Source organism: Rhinopithecus roxellana, chromosome 4 (genome assembly GCF_007565055.1).
Source record: "Rhinopithecus roxellana isolate Shanxi Qingling chromosome 4, ASM756505v1, whole genome shotgun sequence".
NCBI classification, from domain to species: Eukaryota; Metazoa; Chordata; class Mammalia; order Primates; family Cercopithecidae; genus Rhinopithecus; species Rhinopithecus roxellana.
This window is the reverse complement of record NC_044552.1, coordinates 30,358,928-30,378,908: the sequence shown is the minus strand read 5'-3', so window position 1 is coordinate 30,378,908 and position 19,981 is coordinate 30,358,928. Positions and strand designations below refer to the sequence as shown.

Below are 19,981 nucleotides of genomic sequence, written 5' to 3'. Positions count from 1 at the left end.
TGGATGCTCTGCCCCCAGCCAGCAGAAGAGGGCAAAGAGGGTGGGGATGACTGTCTGTGGCCAGCAGACCCTGGCTTGGGTCTCCTGCTGACCATGTCCTTGACATTTCCCTGGGGGTTAGGGTTCCATGAGCAGCAGCTCAGCTGTATCACATGGTTTCTGATAGGGACCTTCTGTTGATAGAGCTGTGGTTTCTGATAGGCACCTTCTGCTAAATGCAAGTGAGGTGAGGCCTACCTGATCTTACATCATCCATAGTCCTAACAGAATTACTAGAACGGAGTTTCCCCTAATGTGATCCCAGCCTCTTGTCCTCGTAATCCCCGGATGAAGGCAGTGGACGTTTGTTCAAGAGGCAGATTCTGGGCACCACTCCAGACCAACTCAATTGGCATTTCTGGGGTGGAGCCCTGTAATCTTCTTAAGCAAGTGTCCCTGGTGATTCTATGCTCACTGCTGTATGAGCACCGTAAGACTAGACTTTATCAGGGACTTGTGTTTGTCAGCTTTGTTCTGTTTGGACCTGGCACAGAACCTGGAACAGCCAAGCCCTCAGAAAGTCTCAATCCTGAACCTGAATCCTCAAAACCTAACTTTTTATCAGAGAAATGTGGAGATTTATCATGCAAATGTGGAGAAAAGGTATAATCAACCCCCAAGTACCCTTCACCCAGCTTCAGCAATTACCACATCACAGCCAGTCTTGTTTTGCGCACTCTCCCCTTCATTCAGTTATTATTCTTTTTTATTTTAGTGGGTTTTTTTTTGAGGTCTCACTATGTTGTTCAGGCTGGCCTTGAACTCCTAGTCTCAATTGATCCTCCCACCTCAGCCTCTTAATATCCAATTTGAAGTAAATCCCAGCCATCATATTTTATCCCCAAATGCTTTAGGATGTCTCTCTAAAACATAAGGACTCTCTTTTTATAAAACATAACCACAATACCATAACCACACCTAAAAAATTAACAATTCCTTAATATTAAATATCTAGTGAGTGTTTATATCTCCCCAATTATCTTATAGTTTTAAAATTGATTTGTTTCAGTCAGAAATCCAGGCAAGAACCATAGGCTGTGATTGGTAGGTTGGTCTCTTAATTGTCTTTTCATTTAGTTCCCCCAAGCACCTGAATGGCTTGCTAACACAGATTCCTGTACCCCACCAAGGGAATCTAATATTTAGCCAGATGTGGTGGCTCACACCTGTAATCGCAGCACTTTGGGAGGCTAAGGCAGGAGGATTGCTTTTGCCCAGGAGTTCAAGACCAGGCTGGCCAATATAATGACACCCCATGTCTACAAAAAGAAAAATAAAGTTAGCCAGGTGTGGTGGTGTGTGCCTGTGGTCCCAGCTACTCAGGAGGCTGAGGTGGGAAAACTGCTTGAGTCCAGGAGGTTGAGGCTGAAGTGAGCTGTGATCACGCCACTGCGTTTCAGCCTGGGTGACAGAGCAAGACCTCTTTTCAAAAAAAAGATTGAGGAGAGCTACACGGAGTCTGAGAGGCCCAGCATATTCCCAGGAGATGGTGCTGCTGCTGACTCTGGTAGTGCTTCTACAGAGTTTCCCAAGGACTGGATTTTGCTGGCTGCATCTCCTGTGGTGTCATTTAATGTGTTCCTCTGTCCCCTGTATTTCCTGTAACTGACTAGACAGCTCTGGAGCCTCAATCAGAATCAGGTTCAATTTTTTGGTAAGATAACTTCATGGGTGGTATTCTATACTTTCTCTAGGAGATGCATAATGTCTATTTGAATCTCTTTTTTGTCAAATGAGTTTTTGTCCCGAATCTCACTCCAAATTTGAGCCAGCAACCCAATGAGACCCAACCTCACCCAGCCTACTCAGGTGGGCCCAGGGGCAGGGTTTGTGGAGGAAATAAGTGATCATAGCCGCATGCCCACACAGAACACAATCATCTTCAAAGAGCTTTCATGCTGCCTAACTCTTCTGATGCTCATTGGCCCTTTTAGGGGGGCATAGCTGGCGTTACTATCTCAGCACTCCGGAACTAGAAAGAGATGAGTGACTTCACCAAGGCCACATACCTGGCAAGCAGCAGAGCCAGGGTGGTAGCCAGTGTCTAGCACTGTCCCCCCCTACAGCCCTGCCTCCCTCCAGGTGACTCCCCTGCTGTTCTCCCTCTTCTAGGACCCAGATCAACTTCACTGTGGCCATTGATTTCACTGCCTCCAATGGTGAGTTGGGGGATGGACAGAAGAGCAGGGTGGGAAGAGAGCACTTTTAAGGGCTGCGGTGTCTGGCCCTGGCTGGGACCACGATTCTCATACTCTCTGGCCTCTTCCTCACCAAAGAGGAGGTACCTAGGTCTGGAGGACCAAAGATACAACCAAGATGGTAGAGGTATCCCCAGGTTGGACCACTGACATAAGTCTGGGCTCTGAACCACAGCCTTGTCCTTGAGGAACACCCAGTCCCCTTGGGGGAATGCGATCGTGTGTACTCTGGGCCTATGGAGAGCCCTGGAGATGTTTTCCCCCGGGATCAAATCCCAGCTCCTCTGTGCGGTCCAACCCACAGGCTGGAGTGGAGAACCACAGCCAAGACTGAGCTCTGTGGTGTTCAGGGAGGCAGGATCCAGCCCAGGGACCCTGGTCTTTACCTGGCTGGGGCTGCCCTGGCTTCCTTCCCTCCTCCCAATTTCTCCGGTGTCAGCCTGTGTTTGGGTCACTAGGAGCAATCACAGTGCCAAACTTCACATGATTAGAAACATCACAACCTTCCTTGGGCTCTGGACTCTATTAGGGGTGCTCAGTGCTCATTTTTGCACCAATCAAAAATGCCCAGGTCTTGCCCTCAACAGGTGTCAGGAGCCCCTCTTATAGCTGTAGGTCCTAGCATCATAGAGCACTGGGTAATCAGAGCCGGGAGGGGCTTTAGTAATAATAACACTGAGGATAGTTATCATAATATTGATAGCACCTGTTTAATACTCATATCAATCCTATGAAGTAGGAACTATTATTGCTGTGATTTTACAGGTGAAGAGACTAAGGCTAAGGTTAAGGAACTTACCCAAGATCACATAGCTAGTAGGAGGTAGACAGGATTGGTATCTTGGCAATCTGTGCTGTACTCCCTCCCATCAATGAACAAATAAGTTAAATATAGACTATATTAGTAGTGAAGAGGGCTCTGGGGGGTGGAAATCAAGCCAGGAAGAAGGATAGGAAGGATTGGGGGAGGCTGTAATATGTAATAGGCTGCTTAGAAAAGATCACACTAAGGAGGTGACACTTGAGCAGAGACCTGAAGAGGCCAAGGAGCAGGCCACGTGGACATCTGGGGAAAAGTGTCCCAGGTAGAGGGAACAGCCGTCGCCAAGGTTCTGAGGTGGGAATGGCGAGGGGCTGGTGAGGCTGGGACTGGCGAGTGACAGGGAGGAGGGTAGGAGATGACCTGGAGGCCAGCTCATGTGTGCCTTGCGGGTTCTCGTGAGGACTTTGGGTTTCATTTTGCGGGAGGTGGAAGCGTTGAGCGTTTTGGGCAGAGGAGAGGCATGATCTCTCTGAGGCGGATAGGCTCAGTCACTGCCGTGCTGGGTATGGGCTGGAGGCACAAGGGCAGAAGGAAGCGGGGAGATCAGTTAGGAAACTGCTGCATCCTATAAGCAAGAGCGTGGTGGTATGGGGAGGAGGAGAGAATGAGGAGGGATTCCGGATCTGTTTTGCTGAAGGATTTAATATAGAATACGAGAGAAAGAGAGGAGTCAAGGATTAATAAAAGTTAGGGGTGCTCTTGGACACTCCCTTCTTCATTCTGAACCCAGGGTGACTTGGTGGGTCCAGATGGTCAAAGGTTCCCATGTCCTGTATTGCAGGGAACCCCTCACAATCCACATCCCTGCACTACATGAGTCCCTACCAGCTGAATGCCTACGCGCTGGCGCTGACCGCCGTCGGAGAGATCATCCAGCACTACGACAGCGACAAGATGTTCCCTGCCCTGGGCTTCGGGGCCAAGCTGCCCCCCGATGGCAGGGTGTCCCACGAGTTCCCGCTGGTAGGAGGTCCCGCTGGTAGGAGAGAGGACTGACCAGGCTGGGGGTGTGGTGACAAGGTGGGGGTGGGGGGACATTTCCCTTCCTCTGAGCCCAGGGACTTAAGGCTCAGCCTCAGTGGAGGTAGACTGCCTGCTGTGTGTAGGGGGGCTCCAGAAACCCATCCCCTTCCCTGATCACAGATGCTGCCCCTCCACATCTGAAGCTGCCTGCCCACAGCTGGCTCTGGCCTCCTTGTTCCTGACAAGACGCAGGCGGAGGTGGAGGCGAGCTGTGGCTGACCCATCCCTCAGGGCCCCAGCAAAGCGGACAAGGTGGTGTGGGTTGGGTATCCCTGAGTCGGTGCTGAGATGGGATGAGGTGGATCCCCAGGGTGATGTGGAGCGCAGCAGCATCTGGGCGGCCTGGGCCCTGTGGAGATGACTGCACAGGCCACTCCTTTCCCTGGCTCCCATGAGCTGGGGACACTCAGGCACAGCAGACGTCCCTCGCATGCCTGAGGGTGCAGAGCGCTGTGCTGGGCCCAGTATGCATGTGGACAGATAAGCCACAGGTCCTTCCTGAGTTGCTCAGACCCACTTGGGCAGAGTGGGTTTACCCAAGGTTCCCTGAGGAAAGCAGCCAGGGATCTTGGGGCGTCTCTGAACAGGTACAAGGAGCTGGGTAAGGAGCAGGTTTGGACCCAGCTCACCTGAAGCATGTGTTGCTTCAAGATGGGCCCTGGGAGCTCCCTCCCCTGCCCCACCATCCCACACCAGAGAAGAGCTGGGGGAGCCCAGGCCTGCTGGCCTCCCCACCTGGGCTCTGTTCCCATACATTGCACACCCCCGTCCTTTCTTCCTGGGCTCAGCCTCCCCGCCCTCTCTCCCCCAGAATGGCAACCAGGAGAATCCCTCGTGCTGCGGCATCGACGGCATCCTGGAGGCCTACCACCGCAGCCTGCGCACGGTGCAGCTCTATGGCCCCACCAACTTCGCCCCCGTGGTCACCCACGTGGCCAGGTAAGTGCCACTGCCACCGCCTCCAGGCACTCACAAGGCCTCCATTTCCATACTGGCTGCCTCTGGGTGGTGGGAGGGGGTGTCTCTTCCCACACACTTGCCTTTCAGGGAGCCCTGACCCTGAAGAGATTCCCCCAAGAGCTGTCATCCTCCAAAGCGTTCAGGGTCCTTGTTTATCGGGGAACATGCCCAGAGGCCCAGCAGACAGACCTCAGTCCCTGCCTGCCCCACCCAGGAATGCAGCGGCCGTGCAGGACGGCTCCCAGTACTCGGTGCTGCTCATCATCACGGACGGGGTCATCTCGGACATGGCGCAGACCAAGGAGGCCATTGTCAACGTAAGCAAGGAGTGTGCGGTGGGGAGGTGGTTTGAGGGGTGTCTTCCTCCCCCTTAGGGGAACCCTGGGGTTGTGCCTACCTCCTTGACTTTAGGAAAATGCTTGGAGGTGACTTGGGCGGGGCTTCTCCTTTCCCTCCCTCACTGGGCCCCACTGCCCTCGTCCACCTCCCGGCCTCTGGCTGCAGAGTCCGGTGCTGGATAGTGGATTCTGGGGAGTGGAAGGGGTGCCCGGATCATGAGAGATCTGGCTGGTGAGCACTGTTCCCACCTCTTAGTCACAGTGGGTTGTCTACTCCCTCCAGACCCCAATGGCTCCCTCGTTAACCCATCTCTAGGACTGCTTGCCCCTTCCCCAGGCCGACCTGGCCAGGTCAAGGGAGTGGGAGGGGAGGCTCAGGGTTGGGGAAGCCCAGGAACACGGCTCTCTGAGTCAGTGGTCTCCCTGTAAGAAGGGATAGGGGTGACTCACCAAAGCAGACCTATGACCCATTCCCCCCACCACCCTCCCTCTCTCCTCCGGGCCACAGTTTGGTTTCCCTTACTTTTTATCTGAGTGCCCTCCCTCTCCCTACCCCCGTACCCCCTTTTCTGTGTTCCTCTGTCTCTCCACGTTCACTCTCCCATTTCTTTCCTGCCCACCCTTTCCTGTCCCTGCCCCTGATTTCTCCTTCCTTTTAACCGGGTCCCAATTGGGTCCAACCTTCCCCTGCCCCCTATGCTGTCTCCCAGGCTGCCAAGCTCCCCATGTCCATCATTATCGTCGGCGTGGGCCAGGCAGAGTTCGACGGTGAGTCCAGCTGCTGCCCTCCCCTCCTTTCCTTCCCTAGCCACGTACCCCTGCTCCCACCCCAGATGTTTCCTCAGAGGCTGCGGGCCCCTGGGAATGATCCCTCCCGAAAGAGTAAGAGCTCCCGCCTGGGCGTGTGTGTCTGGGTGAGTGTGCAGGGTGTGGGGTGCGTTTGTTTGCGCAGGGAGGGGTGTGTCAGATCTGGGTGTGCACCCACACCCACATCCCAAGGCTGTGGGGAGGAGGCCCCAAGTCACTTCTTTCTCCTCCAGCCCTGGGAGTCTGGGGAGGGTGGGGAGCCAAAGCACTGGGCTCGAAGTCAGAGGCTCACCTGATCGGGCTCCTTCTGGCCCCGGCCTCAGTTTCCTCGTCTCTAACACGGGGCATGGGCCAATGGTCTCAGCCCCAGATTGGCCTGGGATGGAAGGACAAGTCCACTCTCCTGCCAGGCCCAGGGGTCCACCATTAATCTCACGCCCCCATGACACTGCTCCCCTCACAGCCATGGTGGAGCTGGATGGTGACGACGTGCGGATCTCCTCCCGGGGGAAGCTGGCTGAACGTGACATTGTCCAGGTGAAGCCCAGACTTTGCCTGTCCCACAGGAAATTCAAGAGCCCCTCTAGCCAGGTGGACCTCACACCCCCTTTGGGGGCTTCCCTGGGGAAGGGCCTGGGAGGGAGGCACCGAGAGCCCCAAAGTGCCCCAGTCGTCACCGAAGGGAGTAGGAGTCACTCCTCAGCCATGCTGTGCTCTGGGCTGGGCCCCTCTCTGTCACTCCTGGGACACACTCCTAACATTGTGGGTGCCCAGCCAGAGGCCAGAACCCTCTGCCAGCCCTTCCTCAGCCCCCAGGCCTCTGTGGTCAGCCTCGTTCTGTTTTTTTCTGCCCCTTGAAGGCCGAGGCAGTGTCTTTAGCGTTGCTGCAGCCTTCTCCAAGAATGGGCATTGCTTGGTTAACTGAATCAATGTAAGCATCTCCATGAAGGATGCAAATATAATGAGCAGAAAGATCTTTGTCCTCAGGGAATTTCCATGCAGTCAGGCGGAAGAATGCACCCTCCGCAAGCACTTCCCCCACTCATCCCCTGCAGAGGAGGCCCTAGTGCTTAGAAGATGCAGAAGACAAAGCTGACATCCTCCATACCCCCTTGTCTTAAAAATTGGGGCCCAGTATCCCAGGGGTGGAGACCAAACACAGGGGCTGGAAACCAGAGCAAGGACAACCTGGGAGGTGGGACCAGCCCATGCCAAGGCCTGGAGGCAGGAGTGAACCGGAGGAGGCGCTCAGGATGGAGGACACCCTCTGGGAAGAAGCCAGATGGGCCTGGCATTAGGCATTGGCCAGATTAGCCCCAGAGAGAAAAGGAATGAAGAGAGGCCAGAGAGAGAGAGAGGGCTCTGCTGGACAGGTCGGGGGAGACCCAGGAGGGCACATGCCCCAGAAGTCAGGGAGATTCAGTTGGCATTTCGGAAGCACCTACTGAGTGCTGTGCTTAGTGCCGAGGTAGAGAAATCTTGTTCCATGCTGTGTCCTGGTGTGGAATAGGGCTCAGTATTTGTCGAGTGAATGAAAGAACAGTGACTATGACTATAGTTACTTACTGCCCAAACCCAGGGAGTTGGGGGATACAGTCCCTCAGGTAATTCACAAAGATGGGGGGATTGAGTCAAGTGGGCAGAGGCTGGGAGGGGCGTGGGGATGCAACCCCAGGCCTGGAGATTTTGGGGACCAGGGTCCCACAGGAGGCACTGCCTGACCCTGCCCTCCCGTTTGCCAGTTTGTACCCTTCCGGGACTACGTGGACCGCACAGGCAACCACGTGCTGAGCATGGCCCGCCTGGCCCGAGACGTGCTGGCAGAGATCCCTGACCAACTGGTGTCCTACATGAAGGCACAGGGCATTCGCCCACGTCCCCCACCTGCAGCACCAACCCACTCGCCCTCGCAGTCCCCAGCCCGCACGCCCCCTGCGTCCCCCCTGCACACACACATCTGAACCTGGTTTCAGCAGGCAGGTGGCTGGGGCCTGGGAGAGGCCAGGCGAACAGGAGGCCAGGGCCCCAGCCTCCCCGAAGTTGGCCTGCCCGGCCTTTGGGGCATCTGTGTGCCTGGCAGGCTGCCAAGGGGTGGGACTTCTGAAGACCCCTCCTCAATTTCTTGGCCTCACTTATTGCCCAGACACAGGGAGTTAGGGGCGCACAGGTGACAGCGGGGTACACAGGGACCTCGCCCTTCTCTTCTTCACCAGTACCTGGCTCTAGCCCAGTCAGGAAGGTGTAAACAATAGGGGTGATTGGGGTCCCTGTCGCCCGCCCCCGGCAATCCTATTTGCTTCCCTGTCATCCTGAAGCCTGGGCTCGGCCTCCTCCAGCCCCCCATCTCCGTCCCATCCACCCATGGTGTCTACTGTCACTGACCCCCGCCCTGTGGTCTATCCTGTGCCCAATTTCCAGTGAACCCCATGAAGCTGATGGGTTTGCAGGAAGGCCTGAACATGTGCCCCCTCCCAGGGACACTGGATGCATTGGGAGCCCCGGGGACCCACAGGGTGCTGTAATCATGGGCCGTCAGCCATGTGATGGGCCTGAAGCGGAGGCTGCTCAGCACAGGGCCCTTTCTGGTGCCTCTTGAGCTCAGTACGATGCAAGTTCTAGACACACAGCCTGTGGAGGCCTCTCCCTGGTGTGGGCCCACAGGCACTTCCACGGTTGACTCCTGGCTTCAGGAATCCCCTCCTCCCTCCAGAGGCTTCCCAGGGCCCTCGGTGCCCACGCCTCTGCCCACCTGGAGGCCTGAGTAAGGAGTGGCTCAGCCCCATGCTCCCACACCGCCCCTGCTCTTTGCCCTGTATCCCACGAGGCTAGGAGACAGGAGCCCTGGGTTTGAGCCCTGCCTCCCCCCACTGCTTAATGTGGGAACCCAAGCAAGGCCCTTCTACCTTTGGGCCTCAGTTTCCATGTCTGTATGACAAGAGGGTTGACCAGATGGCCCCAGGTTTTCCTTTAGATCTGACATCCTGAGGGTCATTCATTCCATGCCCAGCTCCCCCACATCCTACTCCTAACTGATGTGACCCTACCCAAGGCCGCCTTGGCTTTTGTGTCACCCTGTCCCATCCCATCACCCCAAACACACCCTAGTCCTTCAGCCTTGGGCTCTGGCATCTGAGCCTGAGCGCCTGCCCCTGCTATGGGAAAGGTGGGGAAGAAGGGGATCTCCCTCCTGGGCCCACCCGGCCGCCTTTGCCCACTCGGGGAGCAGGTCATGCATGCCAGTCCCTGTTGCCGCATGGAGCTCCTCAGCCCACTGACCTCTCCGTGCCTGGTGCAGGCCAGGCCCCCGTCTTCTGCCTGCCTCTGCTTCCCCGTCATGCATGGTGGTGGTGTTTCTACGGTGTCTGGTTCTGTGCCCGTCCCTGAGACAGTCTCTGTGTGGAATTTGCCTTAAACTGAAGTAAATTTGTTTCTTTTAGTAAAGCATGATGTTTTTCTTTCTTCTCTGAAAAATAGCACTGACGTTGCTGTTTGACAGGGTCCATGTTCTCCTCTGTGGCTTCCTTCAATTGTTTGGTTCAGTAGGATTTACAAGCAAAGGCCACGTGCCACGCTCTGTGCTAGGCATTGAGGATGCAGCCATGAACAAAGCACAGGCCCTGTCCCCGCACAGAGCTTACAACACACACACAGACAGTATGGGAGAGACACAGCAAACACATCAACAAATAGGCTAGTAACATCATTTCAGGTGGTGGCAAGAGTTCTAAAGACACATGATGGAGAAGGAGGGTGATGTGTTCCATGAGGTGGTTGGAAGGGCCTCTCAGAGGAGGTCATGGTTGAGGTGAACCCCCAGGAAGTGAGACAGGGAGCCACGCTGATATCTGGGGGAAAGGGGCTCTAAGTAGAGGGACCAGCAGGTGCAAAGGCCCTGTGGTAGGAGCATCCTTGGTGCGTTTGCAGGAGAGCGAGGCCGGTGTGGCTGGAGGTGAGTGCAGGAAGGGAAAGTGCTAGAGATGGGGTTGGAGAGGTGAAGAAGCCAGAATGAGTGGGCTGTGTAGGCCATGATGAGGCCTTTGGCATTTACTGAGTGAAACGGGAAGCCATTGAGGAGGTGAGAGAAGTGAGTAACATCATCAGAATTTCCTCTAAAATAAATGGATTGCTTTATTGCATTTGATCACTCATTCACTCATCTCTCAACAAGTATTTACCAAACATGAGTGCCAGGCCCCACTCAGGCACTGGAGACCACGCTGGAGATGCACACACAGAATTGCACCCTCAGGGGTGCCCTGCTCTCGGGCAGTGAGCAAGGAAATCCTACAACCATGGCGTACTGATGCCAAGCCATCAGGGGCTGGGTAATCTGTGGGCACCAGAGTCACTGTGCCATGAGGAGTCTGGCATCCCCTGTGTGTTGGGGTCATCACTACCATCCCCGCCCTTGTAGGGTCATCACGTGGCCAGAGTGACGAGTACATAAGGTTGCACGTGACTACGTGACATGCACCCAAGACCCACTGCATTTTAGGTGCCCAAGAGACACTGTTTTCCTCTTGTTCCTCTTCACATGTAAATCCCTGTGGCCATGAGGGATCAGGGATCATAGCAAAAGGGGATTTCTCCCTTCTCTGGGCAAGTCTGTTCCCAGATTAGCCCTCCAGGCAGCCATTCCCACCCTGAACATCACAAGAAATTTGGAACTAATTATACCAAAGTTTGGGACTTGTTTACTTCTTATGATTTTATAGTAAATGGGTGCTGATTCACGGTTGTCCCTATAATTACATGTCCCTGTGACTTAGATTCTGATACGCTTTGAGTGGGAACAGGGTGGGGTCACAGCTTGGAAGGAGGGAAGTTCCCATAACCAGCAGCTATGTCACCTCACCACAGGGGCCATGGGAAAGTGTCAGGAGAGGGTGCTTGCCTGGCAGAGGGACTGAGGCGCAGAGTCACTGCTGGGGGCGGGACGGGACGCCAAGAGCATCTTTGCTGTGCCCGACACCGTAGCATCTCGTGGATTCTTTCCCAAGGTGTGGTCCACAGAACACTGGCTCCCTGGCGTGGAGCTTGGGAACCTGCCTGCTGTGCTTCCCTCTCTAGAGTCTCAGTGGCCTTTTGGGTATTCAAGGCTCTGTTAAGTCCTACAGCAAAGGGACCAGTTTGATCTGGTCCAACCCAACGTTTCTCAAGCTTTGTATCACAGAGTCAGTGTGTGTGTGTGTGTGTGTGTGTGTGTGTGTGTGTGTGTGTTTCGCTGGTAACACCGTCACCAAGCAGAACGTGCTGTCTTGGGAATTTCAGTAGAGACAATCTCCCAGGTTTCCAGGCTAACACAGAAGACTGAGGCCTGCCCTGAGCAGGCCAGAGGGAGGGCACCGAGGGTGGGAAAGATGGTGACCTCAAATTGGGCTCTGGAGAGAAGAAAAGGGCTCTGAAAGGGATCCCTGCCCCAGGTGCTTCAGGAAGAGAAGCCACAGGGAAGAAAGGAGGGCTTCAGCCATTCACAGTCCCAGATGCATGGCTGCATGGTTGACTGGATTTTTGTCCCCCTATTGGACTGAGGGGTGTGTGGAACAGAGCTGGAGTGGTGGGCAGAGAGAAGAAAGGCTGTCCTGCCTCTGAGCTCACCGCCCAGGCTGTGGCTGGTCCTCTGCTCCCCCTACTTAATCTCCTGGCCTTCAGGATTAAGGACCGTAGGCTGTTACTCCCCAGATCATTCTCCACCCACTTCTCTGCCTTCCTCTTGTCCACTCACCTCAAATGCCCCTGAATTAATACAAATAAAATAGTAATAGTAGCAATGACCAGCACACATATGCACTTACTAAGCATCTTTCTAAGCACTTTACATGTGTTTAGCAAATTCATCTTCATAACAACCCTGTGAAGAAGGTACGTACTATCATCATCCCATTTTCCAGATGAGAACACTGAGACACAGAGGCTCAAGATCACACAATTAGAGAGCAGTGGAGCCTACAGGTATCTGAGCCTGAAGGTGGAGTGGGAGGATCCACCTGGTTACCTAGAGATGTGAGCTCTCACTGAGCCATTTAGTTGCCTTGTGCCCTTGGTTGGGCCCTCTGCCCTCTGGGTCTCAGTCTCTCCACTGGTAAAATAGAGGGGGTGGGCTATCAGGTCCCTAAGGGTCTTCCCATCTCCCTTGAGTCTCAGCCCATCCATCAGCCTATACTCTTAGACCCCTGCCAGGCCCCATAGGCCTCCTGGGGCCCTGTCATGGCCAGGCTGGACAGTCACCATCACTGTGGCTGCCACTCCCACATCTCTGGGATGCCTGGCCATCATCGGCCTACAGAAGAGGTCCCTGAGTCCTGCCCAGAAGGGGCGGGAGAGGTAGAAGCAGAGGATAGGGCTGACAGCGCAATTGGAGTAGGCCAGGATGGTGCAGAGGCTGGAGGCCACAAAAGCAGCCGGTGTGGCAGGCAGGTGGCCCATGGCTGTGTTCTCTTGATGCTCCTGGATGCTCTCTCCCATGGGACCTCGGGGCCGTGTCCACAGGAGCCAGCCCACGTGGCTGAAAGAGCAGCCCAGCCCCAGCATGCATGGCAGGAAGGCCAGGGCTCCCAGCAGGCTGAAGTAGCAGGAGGTCCCAGCAGGGTTCAGGAGCAAGAGGCAGGCCTAGGTCTCGGGAGCCCCTACTGTCTCCTCCTCCACTGCCACCCTCTGGAACAGCCAGTTGGGCAGGGATGCTGTAAGGCCCAGGGCCCACATGGCCCCACAGAGCAGCAGGCAGCTACCCCAGACGGCTGGGAAGTCCAGGTCAGGCAGGGCCACAGCCACGTGATGCAGGAGAGCCATGGCCACCATGCTATAGAAGGTGCAGAACATGGTGGCTGTGTTGATGGCCTGGCTAATGGTGCAGATGGCAGGGCCCAGCCACCAGTCGTGCTGCAGGAAGCTTAGCAGCAGCACAGGCACCATGCAGGCCACGAAGAGCAGGTCAGATAGCGTGATGTTCATCATGAGGTTGCGGGTCAGGGTGCGGAGCGGGTGGGGGGCGCCCGGGCCCCAGCCCACCACCAGCAGCATGAGCCCATTAGCCTACAGCCCCACCAGCAGGACAAGGCCACAGACCCCGGCAAAGATGAGTCAGAGCACTCACTCAGGTGTGGCCGTGAGCTGCGTGTCGAATGTGGCATTGGGCTCCATTCTCCTGTTTCAGACACACAAGGACAAAGCAGAAACCAGTCAGCCCCAAAGGCCGCCTTCCCCGTTCCTGCTGAGCCTCCTTTTGTCAAAGACACCTACATGTAGTGGGCCCAGATACATGCCTGGTCCTTGGCACACATTAGCCCCAGCAGACCTCATGACAACCCCAGGGGATGGACTCCATCGGTGCCCTGGGTTCAAATCCTGCCTCTGCTACTTGCTAGCTCCAGTACCCTGGGAGTTATTTATTTATTTATTTAGAAACAGAGTCTTACTCTATCACCCAGGCTGGAGCGAGATCTTGACTCACGGCAAACTCCACCACCTGGGCTCAAGTGAGTCTCATGCCTCGGCCTCCTAAAGTGCTGGGATTACAGGCCTAAGCCTCTCCACCTGGCCCCTGGGAGAGTTACTTAATGTTTCTCTACCTCAGTTTCCTCAGCTGTAAGAAAGCAAGGAAATAAAAGAAATGAAACAGATGTCGATAGTAACTGTCATAAGTGATAAGACTAGGGTAATTTTCATTTTCTTCTTTAAAATTTACTTCTAAAATTTCTGCAGGGAGTACACATTGCTTTCATAATCTGATAAATATATATGTGCATACATACACACACACGTATCTATTTTTTGACAAAACCCTGCCCTGTGAAACAAGCAGGTTTAATCTGAGGTTCAAATGGGAAAGTGGATCTGAAAGGCCTTTGAGAAGGTGGTTCCCAAGCGTCTCTGCACATTGGGACCTTGGGGAGTTTCACAAATACAGAAGCCTGGGTCCCACCCCCAGAGACATGACATAGTTGGTCTGGGCTTTGGCATTTTTGAAAGATCCCAAATAATTTGAAGGGCAGATCAGCTTGGGAATCACTGCCCTCTAGGTTATGCTGTGCAGGCCCCTGGCAGGATGGGGGAGTCTGCGCCCAGCGGTCAGACCTTTCTCCTCACCCGCACTGTGTCCCACATGTCAAGGGCAGGGGGAGCCCCCGACTGGGAGGACTCTGGCTAGAAGATGGGATGTAGACATACTCGAGTCAGCCCAATGGCTGACGTCACCACTGGCCGCCCTGCAGGCCAGGCCAGGGCCCAGGAGCTCTAGCTGGAGAGAGGCTTGCCTGCTAACTCAGTACATATTTCCTGAGCATTTGCTCTGGACCAGGTTCCGGGAATCCAGCAGCAAACAAGAGGAGCAAGCAGAGGAGTCCTCATTGGAGTTGCCCTCCCCTTTTCTCCCACACTGGGGTGGGGACTGGAGACACCCTTCTCCTGCAGGCTCAAAGCCAGGTTTGAAGGAGTCTCTGAGTCCCTACTGCAGAGCCCCAGCCTGGGGGACTTAGCTTGATCTCTGGCGCCCCAGGGCAGCAACGTGCCTGAGGGCAACTGAGGAAAGACTGGAGAGGGGGCCTCTGTGAATTCTGATGTCGACCACCCTCCCAGGTCCCACCGGCTCCCGGGACTGCAGGAGGAGGGGAAATGAAGGACTTGTCCTGGATGAAGGCTGTCCTCCAGCCACTTTCCTGGCATTTGTCACTGCCTTTTTGTCACTTTTTCCTGGTCCACACCCACCAATGACATGGACTATTACTGGAGAGGAATTGGCAGGGAGCAATACGAGGCTTCAGGGACCTGGCCTCTGCTTCCCCAAAGCATCCGCATCTTCCTGTAAGCAGTTGCATAACTTCAGGGCTAAGTATGTGGGTATTGGCGTTTGGGTTTAACACCGTTTCCAGCACTTACTTGCTACGTGACTATGGAGAAGTTACTCAGCCTCCCTGTGCAGTACTCTCCTCTTCTGTAAGATTGGGGAATATGCCTGATGGTGTGAGGGCTAGATGAAGTAACAAGAGCTAAGTGCTCAGAACAGTGCCTGGCATGCGGTAGGCACTGGGTAAAGGAGGGATGTCATTCTGCCCCTGCTCCCCCTCAGTTCCAAAAAGCCCTCTTCTCTTAAAGCTCCTGCCCAGCCTTCATTCTCTCCCCTTGCCCTCCCTTCTCACTCAGCAGCCTGAGTCCCATCAGCCCAGTCCCACCCTCCTTTTCTTAATCAGACTCTGGCTAAGCCTAAGCCAGAGCCCCCTTGGCTGACATGCCCCAAGAACTCACCATTTGCCTGGAAGTTCACTCTGAAGTCTGCCTCAAGTTTCTCCTGCTGCTGTTGTTGCCTGCTTTGTGCTACTCTGAGGTTTCTGGGTCCTGTTCTCTGCCTTGTGAGCCCTTTGACAGTAGGAAAGGCTGGTGGTCCTTGCACAGTTGTGCCCTGCCCAGCAGGTGGATCCGGCCCAAGAAAGCCAAAACAGGGTTCTGGGCAGTGTGGAGTTTCTCCCAGAACTCCACCTCCTGGGAATCTGAGTTGCCTGAGGCCAGAGCAGAGCTGAGATGAAACAAGGAGGTCTGGGGGCCACTCCTGTACCAGGCCCCCAAACAACAGGGGCTATGTCTGCTCTACTGTCTCTCCCAGGAATCGCACCCTGCCTATCTGCCTCGTTAACTCTCTGGCCCAAGATGTTGGTGCCTGCCACGTCCCTGGGCCCCAGAGAAAGAGCCATTAGCAACTACAGGACCTGTCTCCCATCCTCACCCAGGGCCAGCATCACTCACTCCAGCCCACACCCCTCTCTCTCTCTCTCTGAGCACACCACAGTCTAGAAACTGCTCAGTTCAGGTGCAGGTTTGTGGGCTGCAGGAGGGGACCTGAGATGGGAGAAGACATTGGGGTAAAAAAGGATCAGCGAAGCACCCAGTAAAAGAATCAGCTAGAGGGCCGGGCACGGTGGCTCACGCCTGTAATTCCAGCACTTTGGGAGGCTGAGGTGTGCAGATCATGAGGTCAGGAGATCGAGACCATCCTGGCCAACATGGCAAAACCCTGTCTCTACTAAAAACACAAAAAATTTGCTGGGTGCGGTGGCGGGCACCTGTAGTCACAGCTACTTGGGAGGCTGAGGCAGAAGAAGGGCGTGAACCCAGGAGGCGGAGGTTGCAGAGAGCCAAGATTGCACCACTGTACTCCAGCCTGGCGACAGTGTGAGACTCTGTCTCAAAAAAAAAAAAGAAAAAAGAAAAAAAGAATCAGCTGGACCATGGGAATCATCCACATGGAGTCTGGAGGTTGAATGGGGTCCGTTAAGGGAATCTAATCCAACTTTGGCGGATTCAGATGCTGGGATCTTCTCTACCTCACCTTTTGCCAAGTATTACCTGGCTTCTGCTTGTGTGCCTCTAGTGATAGAAGGCTCACTGCTGCTGAGACGTTCCTTTCAGAACTGAGAAGAGGGTTTGGGGCCAGGGTCTAAGACTATGTGATTCAACAGCCCTCTGTTGCTCCCTCTTTCTCCTTCATTCTCTCTCTAACTCTGTTCCTTGAACTGTCTTTGCTTGTCCCTCTATGGGGTTTCCATTGATTCAGCCAGGAAATTCCCCAGTACCTGAAGGATTACAAAATACCAAACTCAGGCTAGGGGCAGTGGCTCACGCCTGTCATCCCAGCACATTGGGAGGATCACTTGAGCCCAGGAATTTGAGACCAGCCTAAGCAACATAGCAAGACCTTGTCTTTGCAAATAACTAAAAAATTAGCAAGGTGTGGTGGCACGTGCCTGTGGTCCCAGCTACTTGGGAGGCTGAGGTAGGGGAATCGCTTGAGCCCAGACAGTTGAGGCTGCAGAGAGCAGTGATCACGCCAATGCGCTCCAGCCTCGGCAACAGAGAGAGACCCCGTCTCAAAAAACAATCAAACAAACTCAGTGCCTGGCACATGTTGTATATTCAATTTGTAATGATGGTAAGATGTGACAGACATACAAACACAGACCATGGCAGTCTCTCTAAGACTCTAAAGCAAGCTCTCCGAGGGCACCGGAAACCCCAGCCCTGGCCAATAAGGTGCAGCCGCCATTCAGAAGGTGAATATTATGGAATTCTGGAAACTTCTGCAAAAGCTACAAAGAAGAGTGTGTGAATGATTCTGAATCTAGGCTCCCCAGCTGTTTGGACCCCCAGCCACACCCTAGCTGCCCCTCAAATATATCCAGAGACTGACAGCTCAGGCCAAAGCCCTGTGCTTGGGGACACCGTGGCATTGGAGCAGGGGATGGGACCCTCATATGTGACCCCTGTGAGGTGTGTTTCGTATCATGGGGAAAGGGAGTGAGGTCGGGGCTCTGCAAGACAGGAGGGCATCAGGGCATATCAGAGGCCTTCGGATCATTACTCTTCCCAGGAACCGAAGAAAGCCCATGCTTGCAAATAGAAATAGCGAGGGAGACCAGGCCAACAGCACCCTGCCAGGCAGAGTACAGAGAGACCGCTCTAACACTGAGCAAGGTGATTAACAGGTTACACCAGTTAGGAGCCAGCAGCACCCAAGGGAGCTCCTTGGAAAGTTTCTGTCCTCCTCCTCATCTCTTTTTTTCTGATTATGTAATGAATATCGTTATTGTTGAAAATCTGAAAATACAAATATGTGTAAAATCGAAAGTAACACCCCCCCCACACACATTCTCGCTATAATTTTATCACCCACAGATGTGTGGCCACTATTTTGGTGTATTTTCCTTAAGTTGTTTTTCTGGACTTTTTCTTTCTTTGGAGAGTTTTACCGTACTCCTGCCCCGCAAGCCTTGTTCACTCAACAAAGCCCTCCTTTGGAGTTTGAAAGGCAGAGGTGATGCAGCCCTGCTTTGGGATCCGAGTCCTGATTTGAGAAGGGTTTTCCTGAACCTCCAAACTGGTCCTCTGTTTCGTTGCTGTCCAGGAACAAAGAACAGGAGCTGAGGGACAGGAAACCATGCAGGTGTCCATCCTACCCAGGACAGGACAAGTGGTCAGGAGCAACAACCGAATTTCTTGGGCTGCCTCTTGGGGGTCACCTCCACCAGCGAGCCCTTCAGGCCTTCTTCTTGCATCCTGAGTGACCTATGTGACAATGCCGAGCATCAGTCTTCTCTCTCACCTCCTAGGGGCAGCATGGATGGGCCCATGGGTGCAGCTGGGGGCTGGGAGGCTGCACCCGCAACCCCCACACCAGCTCTGCCTCTGCCCTGCATTCCACATGAGACCAGAAGAATTGAGTCACTGAGACTTTGACCTTCTCTTTCTGGCCTACTATGTGCCAGGCACTGTGCAGGACTCTGACTACGACAGAGAAGCCACTATTCCCTCCCTTGAGTAGTGAGACAGACAGACAGGAAAAGGGGTGACTACAGCCCAGGAATGACGGGGAGGCACACAGGGACTTCACACCAGGTCCTGGAGGGATCTGGGGAGGAAGGAGATGGTGACCGAACTGAAAACTGAGCCATGGACAAGGTTTGCCAGCAAAAAGGATGGGGGAGGTGCATCCCGGGCAGAGGGCTATGGCTCAGTGCCAAGAGAGAGCTTGGGGGCTGGGGAAGCAAAAGAAGCCCCTCCCTTTCTTCATGGTGTATTTACTGCATGCCAGACAGTGCCCATCTGATCTAGCTCCCCTCATCCTTCACTCATTGTATTCGTTTTTGGAGCACCTGGGTCCCAGACATGGGGAGAGGGACTGAACAGAACAGACATGGCCCTGCCTTCCTGGACAACAAGAAAACAGATAAATGCATATACCATTAATATGTGTCATGTCAAGAAGGGCCATGAAGGACACAAACAGGGGCTGGGATCCAAAATAGTGGTGGGAGGTGGGTGATCAGGGAAGGAGTCTCTGAGCGACTGGAACTTAGTGAGTGTGTGTGTGTGAGTGTGAGTGTATGTGTGAGAGAATGTGAGTCTGTGTGGGTGTGAGTGAATGATGTGTGTGTGTGCAGGGGTACGGGAGATGGCACTAGAGATGCTGCAGGCCATTGCAAAGCATTCGAATTTTGTTTTAAATCCATGGAAGCTACTAGAAGTTTGGGAGCAGAAGAAAGACACTCCTTTTCTCAGCCCTCTTTGCAAATGAAAAAACTGAGGCTCGAGAGCCTAAGTGCCTGTGGGGAGTGATTCAGCGAAAGAGAATGGCAGAGCTGGAGTCAGGAGACTCTCAGTGCAGGGCTCTCTCTCCCTGCTCAGACTGGTGAGCCAAGGTATTTAACTAGGTGCTTCCCCTACCCATTTCCTCAGAATGGGCCTTTCAGTCTCAGCTGGGAGTCAAGAGGGGGGGCTGGAGCTGTCCCAGAGGATTCGGTGGGGTGGTGGGGGGTGGGGGTGGGGTGCGGAAGCGGCAGCGGGGAGCGGGTGGGCAGCACTTACCTGGCCAGGTTTACCACAGGCTCCAGGATGTTGTGACCCAAGGCGGCACTGCACTCCCCAAAAGAGACCCCCAGTTCCTGCAGGCCAGACAGGGAGGGGCATATGTGCCTTGGGAGAGACAACTGCAAGGCCAGGCCATACCCCGCCACTAAAGTCCTGGCCATCAGAGTCCCAATGCATCCCTAAGCCGACCTCAGTGGCGAGCAAGACAGCCCCGTCTCAGCGTGGGCCACCGTCCCTGGCTGAAGCCCTCTGCCCACTGTCCCTTCAGCCCGGCTGGCCAAGGTGTCAAAGAATGCACTGAAACGACATTTCACAGCCTTCGGAGTAGCGTGGGAAGCCTGCATCCCAACTTGGAGAAAGGTCTCTGGAGACACTTTATAAATGTTAGTTATGTTTTTTAATTTCAAAAATATTTCATTGGGAGAATATTGGGAGATACA

At 54.4% G+C, this 19,981-nt stretch overlaps 2 protein-coding genes and 1 pseudogene across 3 annotated transcripts in view; 1 reads left to right on the top strand and 2 right to left on the bottom strand.

The window, feature by feature from the left end:
- CPNE5 (copine 5) overlaps positions 1 to 9,632 on the top strand; it is a 98,352-nt gene extending 88,720 nt beyond the window's left edge. The window contains exons 16-22 of the mRNA XM_030929487.1: positions 2,152 to 2,198; positions 3,842 to 4,023; positions 4,895 to 5,022; positions 5,258 to 5,360; positions 6,092 to 6,149; positions 6,652 to 6,725; positions 7,931 to 9,632. Of these exons, the coding sequence (XP_030785347.1) occupies positions 2,152 to 2,198; positions 3,842 to 4,023; positions 4,895 to 5,022; positions 5,258 to 5,360; positions 6,092 to 6,149; positions 6,652 to 6,725; positions 7,931 to 8,149 (811 nt within the window). The 3' untranslated portion in view covers positions 8,150 to 9,632. The remainder of the gene's footprint in view (positions 1 to 2,151; positions 2,199 to 3,841; positions 4,024 to 4,894; positions 5,023 to 5,257; positions 5,361 to 6,091; positions 6,150 to 6,651; positions 6,726 to 7,930) is intronic.
- Positions 9,633 to 12,353: 2,721 nt separating this feature from the next.
- LOC104682941 lies at positions 12,354 to 16,018 on the bottom strand (annotated as a pseudogene).
- A 1,051-nt stretch (positions 16,019 to 17,069) lies between these two features.
- RAB44 (RAB44, member RAS oncogene family) overlaps positions 17,070 to 19,981 on the bottom strand; it is a 36,157-nt gene continuing 33,245 nt past the window's right edge. Inside the window, exons 13-14 of one of the 2 annotated variants that reach the window (XM_010389695.2) lie at positions 19,539 to 19,615; positions 17,070 to 18,239 (exon numbers count right to left, since the gene is read on the bottom strand). In XM_010389695.2, coding sequence (XP_010387997.2) covers positions 18,149 to 18,239; positions 19,539 to 19,615 — 168 coding nt within the window. In that variant the 3' untranslated portion in view covers positions 17,070 to 18,148. Of the gene's footprint in view, positions 18,240 to 19,538; positions 19,616 to 19,787; positions 19,906 to 19,981 lie in introns of those variants that run through there. The other variant, XM_030928533.1, reaches the window with a different exon arrangement.